The sequence below is a fragment of the Anastrepha obliqua genome, chromosome 4 (assembly GCF_027943255.1).
Source record: "Anastrepha obliqua isolate idAnaObli1 chromosome 4, idAnaObli1_1.0, whole genome shotgun sequence".
Taxonomy (NCBI): Eukaryota; Metazoa; Arthropoda; class Insecta; order Diptera; family Tephritidae; genus Anastrepha; species Anastrepha obliqua.
Window position 1 is genome coordinate 115,947,656 of NC_072895.1, and position 6,523 is coordinate 115,954,178.

Genomic DNA, 6,523 nt, shown 5'->3' on the forward strand with positions numbered 1-6,523 from the left:
CCTAGGTAACCTCGTATATTTATTCCTTTTACTCCATAGTGAAGCATAGGGCCACATATGTATGTATGTGCGCAGCCTTAACTACAACAAAAGACTTTCATAACACAGTTCCACTCCATACAACGGTGTGTGTGTGCTCGTCTACCTACGAGTGCCGGGCTTAACCAGGCTCTCTAGTTATTTCATTTACTTTTTATTTATTTGTTTTCTGTTAGTTAAAATGTTAAATTTATAGAAAACGTAAGAGGTCTTAAGTTTAGTAGTATAGTTTAAAGCAGGTGTAGATAAGTTATCTATTCGTATAATAGCAATAAAAGCAACGTAAATTCGTCTTCATTTGTGTGGTTAGCAAGTACCTATGCATGCGCACATTCGAGGGGTGCCTTTTATATTTCAGGATTTGGCAACCCTGGTGTTGCAATCTGGCAACTGACAGCTGTATCGCAAAGTTTGACATTTTTTGGCTTTTACGTACTCAGAACGTTTTGAAATACCAGCGCTATTTGTGTTGTTTACAGTAACTTAAAAGATTCATCTCGGTCCAAAAATGGGATTAAATCGTGAACATTTTCGTGCGATTATTTTTTACAACTTTTGACGTGGATTAACTCAGCAACATTGCATGGATGAACTTAATTCATTTTTTGACGCTGAAGCTCCATCAAGGACCAGTATTTATCGATGGTATGGTGAATTCAATCGTGGTCGTAGTTCACTCCAAGACGAATTTCGTGCAGGTCGTCCAAAATCAGTTGTTGATGCTGTGCGCGAACTGATATTGCAAGATCGTCATGTGACCTATCGTGAGATTGAGACAATCTTAGGCATTAGTGGGACCAGCATACATTCAATATTGCATAAACATTTGACTGTCAAAAAAATTTGTTCGCGTTGGATCCCACACAATTTGTCAATCGCTCAAAAAAAGGCTCGTGTCGATTGGTCGAAGGAAATGCTCGAAAAATACGATCGCGGGGCTTCGAAACACGTCTATGACATCGTGACAGGTGATGAATCATGGATTTACGCGTATGAGCCCTAAAGTAAACAGCAGTCGACTGTATGGGTGTTTCAAGATGAGCCAAATCCAACAAAACTTGTTCGCGCACGAAGCACTTCCAAGCAAATGGTCGCCTGTTTTTTCGGAAAAAACTGGACATGCCTCAACCGTACCACTACAACAACGCAGAACAGTAAATTATGAGTGGTACACAACCATTTGTTTGCCAGTTGTCTTCCAAGAAATTAGGAAATCCAATCGCCAAAGACGGATCACTCGTCACCAGGACAATGCGAGCTCTCACACATCGGCTCAAACAACTGCATTTTTGAGCACCCAAAACATCGAGTTAAAAATTAAAAAAAAAAAAAAAAAAAATTCGACGTTGTTACCTGCGAAACTTTATTAGCTGATGAAATCAATTTGGTTTTTTGATTTTAGTTGATCCAGTAATGAGTTCTGAGGGACACCGCAATAAAACTTTTTTATGAGACGTCCGCGAAGATTCGCTGCCACCAACTCATTTCTTCATAAAAATCAATGAAAATTTCACACAATATTCTTTAAATATGACTTTATAATGAAGTAATTTTAAAATTTTGAATAAATCAACTGTGTCGACAAAAAAAAATTTCGAAAAATATGCTTGTTTTACACCGAATTAACCATACTACCCCCTTAAAGCGCTTTGAAGTCAAAACACCGATTTTTCATAAAAAAAACTTGAAAACTTTGTTGTTTTAAAACATGACAAAATTAAAAAAAAAAACTCGACGTCATTACCTCGTGAATAAAGTAAAGAAACAAAAAAACCAAATTTGAAAAGAATCGGTGCAGTAGATATGAATCTACAGTGGACACCGACCGTAAAAAAGGCAAGTGTGAGAAAAACGCGTTTAAAGATTTCGGCAGCGTGAAATCCGGTTGGAGAGGTAGATACTTAATCCTTTGTGTCTTTGTCAATTTTACTCTAATGCACTTCAAACTTTCACATAATAATCTTAAGATGTTATAGAATAATTTAAAAAAAAAAAAAAAAAAAAATGAAAAAAAAAAAAAAATACCATACTACCCCCTTAATAGGTCATCCGCCGTATAGTCCTGACTTGGCACCGAATGACTTCTTTTTATTCCCGTACGTAAAAAATAAACTGAGAGGTCAACGTTTTTCGACACCTGAGGAAGCGGTTGCGGCATTCAGAATGCATGTTTTGGAGGTACCTCATTCAGAGTGGCAAAAGTGCTTCGACAATTGGTTCAAACGCATGCAAAAGTCTATAGATCTTCATTGAGAATATTTTGAAAAACAATAAAGTGATTTTCGATGATTAAAATTTGTTTTTGTTCTCTAATCCCGACAGACGCAGCTGAGAAAATTTTTTGAGAGCGCACTAATGAGAGTTCAGCATTTTTTCACACACAGCGAATTCAACGCCAATTCCATTCTATTCAAGAGCATTTTATAGTTTTGTTGAACTGAAATTCAAGCTCCTTAAAGAGCTTCCAACAATGATAGAATTTGGTTGAAAAGTAAGAAAAAATAATAAAATTAAGTAAAATTTTAAACGAAATAGTTTTTTTATTCAATAAAATCGCCCTCAACTTCATACACTCATTCCAATAATCGCCCATTAATTTTATATCACTTCTCCAATCCACTTTGTGGAAGCTTTGTGCAAAATATAGTTCCCCTTGTTTTTTTTGTTGGAATGTCAACGAATGCGGCTAAATTTGCGAACAGTTTTCCTATGTATGTACATATAATTCTTCATGTAAAATATGAAGTTGAGTGCCGAGTGTTGATCCGAGTGCCGAAGACGAATTATGCTTTAGCAAGCCAATGCGTGCTCTCACTCTCAACTCTTGAGCATTCAAAAGATTGAATTAGTGGGTCATACGCTTTACAGCCCTGAATTGACACCTATTGATCTCTTTTTGTTGCCGAACATCAAAAATAAAAGCGAGGTTAGCTATTAAATTGTATGGGAATGAAATTTGTTAAAAATAATTTTTTTTTACTTAATTTTCTTATTTTTGTTTTTATTTATTTATTTAGTATCAGCCCTTATACGCTTACTCAAACCTGTATCGTCGCAAACAATATCATATATTTCAATATAATATACATCAAATCATGGACTTTCTGGTGTTGCTGCTTTTTTCGTTATCATTTTACTGCGTGGCTCTTCTTCAACGCTTGCATGAGCACGTTTCAACTCTGAGCCCTATCGATGCACCGAGGTCCTTTAAATATTTACCATTCCTTATGAATTTGGTTTGCTGATGAACCTTCAAAAACAAAGGTTCGTTCCATTGGGAAAAATACCTTGACACGTGAACTTCAAATGGCTTATAAGCAAAACAGGAATTAACAAATCGAAATAAAAATTGTTGGGTGCACAAATGACAGAGAAATATTAAAATGGCGTATACATTTTGATTCCCCTACTGGTTTATAAATGTCGCTCTTAATACTTTTAAGCCAATCTATACATTACACTAATGTTTTTTAACAGAGTGAGCAAACCTTGCTAAAATTTGAAGTACAGATTTCACACGGTGGAGATGAAGCAGACAAAGTTACTAGTTTATAAACTGCAGATATTCAATGGAAGGAGGGAAATGATAAGAATTTTTTGAGCATTTCTTCCTAACACGATTTGTTCACTCCCTACGGTGCATTATTTACAAGTGTACGCCAATGTGAGTAAAGAGTATCCCAATATGACATACGAAGTTAAAGAGAGCAGTTTACACACTTGCACAGGCGTCTACTCGGGTGGCCAACATAGCTTTAACAAGTTAACAGAAATTTAAAATGTAGTCGAGTTTGTGTGCGTACTGTGAAATTAAATTTCATTAACATTATCTTCGTTTACATTGCATGTTAATTGAAACAGTAGATTTCATAAAGAAATGTACATACATACGTAAATCGTTGAATGATAACTTTCGACAGTTAACATCCCTAGAGCACAGATTTTTTTATTTTATTTTTTTGATTATTCAAACTGGAGGTAATTATATAGTTAACAACCCGAGTGCAAAAATGTGTCAATAGAGATACCAATGGCACGTTTTGGTCCCGATATTAATATTCCGAAAACGGTGCGCAATTTTTTTAACCGTTCAAAAGTTATTAACAAAAAATATTTTGTTAAAGTTGCAATTTTTTATCACTAATTGCATTTTACACTGTAGTTGTTGAAATAATTACAATATATAGCAAGATATTTTGCTGAAAAATCAAGAATACAGTGTATACATTCTGTAAAAAAAATTCGGGAATTGTAAATTTAAAAAGCGCGCGTTACACATAAGTCTAATTTTTTTTTGCTGGAATGTTTGTGCAACTGCCCTCTATAGTGTCGCTGAGTTTGAGCGTAATCTGTCAATTAGCTTTTTTTTGGCATTTAAGTGTATCAGTTAACCGCGGGTGTGCTCTGCGATTTTCACTATGGATAAAAATATCGAACAAAGAATTTGTCTTAAATTTTGTGTGTTTGAATGGGATTTCGTATGCCGAATCGTTGAAAATGTTGCAGAAAGCCTATGGCGACTGTACTTTATCAAAAACACGGGTCTACGAGTGGTATAAGGCCGCGCAGTCATGAAAGATTTTCGCCGATCTGGTCGCCCATCAACGTCTGCAACGGATGAAAACGTCGACAAAGTCAAGGAAATGGTGCTGGAAACCATCATTTAAGTTTGAGGGAGGTAGCTCGTGACCTTAACGAGTCTCACAAATCAGTTCGCAACATTTACACCATCGTGACGACGCGTGGCTGCTCGACTCGTTCCAAGAGAGTTGAATTTCTTTCAAAAAATTCATCGGAAGAAGGTGGCCGAAGACAAGCTTGGGCAAGTGAATTCGGACCCAACGTTTATCCAGCGCATCATAAACAGGTGATGAGACGAATGTATATGAATTTGTCATGCAAACGAGTCAACAGGTGGCTGAATGGCGCTATCCACGTGAGCTGAAACCCAAAAAACCACGTCAAAGTCGGTGAAAAGTAAAAGTCATGCTACTCGTTTTCTTTGATTATCAAGGTGTTGTGCACTCAAAATTTATTCCAAATGGTTCTACGGTAAATAAAAAATATTATTCGTAAGTTATGCGACGTTTAAGAGAGAAACGGCCCAATGTCTGGAAAGAAAGCATATGGATCTTGCACCATGATAACGCACAGTCTCACAAGGCTCATTTTGTGAACACTTTTTTGACCACAAACTCGACAAATAACATCGAAGAACCAATACAACTTTGACTTTTTCCTTTTCCCAAAACTTAAATTGCCACTCCGCAGACGCCGTTTTGAGTCGATAGAGGTCATTAAGGGGAATTCACTGAAGGAGCTGAAGAAGATCTCTTCAAAATCGTTTAAAAACTGCTTTGATGACTGGACTAATCGTTGCCATATGTATAGTGCTTCAAATGAAGCCTTTTTGGAAGGCGGCAAAATAAATTTTGATGATTACACAATTATTTTGCGTTTTATCGAACATTTCTCGTTACTAATTGGACAGAATGTAAGTTGGGTAATACGGCAATTTGCTGTGTTTTTCTTATCTCCTTTGCGCGTCATAAGTACAACTAACTTTTGCAAAATATTTACTATAAAAGCAGTACAAAATGTGCACTTCAATCATAAGTTTACTACAAACACTTAAAACACTAGCCAACGGAACCAATCAACGAAAACTAATCAACATGAAAGTGGTTGCTTTCTTCATGCTCGCCTTGGTTTTGGCGGCTCCAGCATTTGGTAAAACTTTCGATCGCTGCTCGCTGGCTAAGGAGATGTATGCTCTCGGCGTACCAAAAGATCAATTGGCCCGTTGGACTTGTATTGCTCAACGCGAGAGCTCTTTCCGTACCAACGTCGTTGGTCCAACTAATTCTAATGGCTCCAACGATTACGGTATCTTCCAGATCAACAATAAATATTGGTGTCAGCCTGCTGATGGACGCTTCTCCTATAACGAGTGTAATTTGAGCTGCAATGCACTGTTGACCGATAATATCGCAGACTCTGTGAAATGCGCGCGCAAGATCCAAAAACAGCAAGGTTGGACTGCTTGGTCCACTTGGAAATACTGTAATGGTGCGCTGCCCAGCATTGACGATTGTTTCTAATTGGATTTGTGATGTTACATTGCTTGGCTGTTAAATAAATTTCAATTATATGCAAGTATTGAATGTGTTTGTGCGTGTTTTTTCCTGTAGACTTGTGACTTTTTCATAGCCTTATACTACTGTGGGCAAAAAGTAAGGTGAATTTATTTGTCAAACTTCGTGGGATTAAAATTTCGCTCTAGATATTTTTTTCCATGAGTTGGCAGCACTGTTAATAACATCTGGGCCAACTTTCATGTGAATGTTATTATCAGTAATATATTTACGCTTGTGTTTACCAAACGACCAAGAGTGCATTTTTCGATTTTTACAATGTCTGATTTGATTGAGCAGAGAAGTGCCATCAAATTTTGTTTGCGGAATGAAGTTTCGGCTGCGGAAAC

The 6,523-nt window shown here is 36.7% G+C and overlaps 1 protein-coding gene across 1 annotated transcript; it reads left to right on the forward strand.

Annotated features, from left to right (window-relative positions):
• Positions 1-5,643: 5,643 nt before the first annotated feature.
• On the forward strand, positions 5,644-6,198 carry LOC129246486 (lysozyme 1-like). The gene has a single exon (XM_054885342.1). The coding sequence runs from the start codon at positions 5,715-5,717 to the stop codon at positions 6,138-6,140; it is 426 nt and encodes a 141-aa protein (XP_054741317.1). The 5' UTR covers positions 5,644-5,714; the 3' UTR covers positions 6,141-6,198.
• Positions 6,199-6,523: the final 325 nt, after the last annotated feature.

What these genes read in the sequence shown, in the direction of transcription:
- LOC129246486 (XM_054885342.1), top strand. Translation starts at nt 5,715, where the DNA reads ATGAAAGTGGTTGCTTTCTTCATGCTCGCCTTGGTTTTGGCGGCTCCA.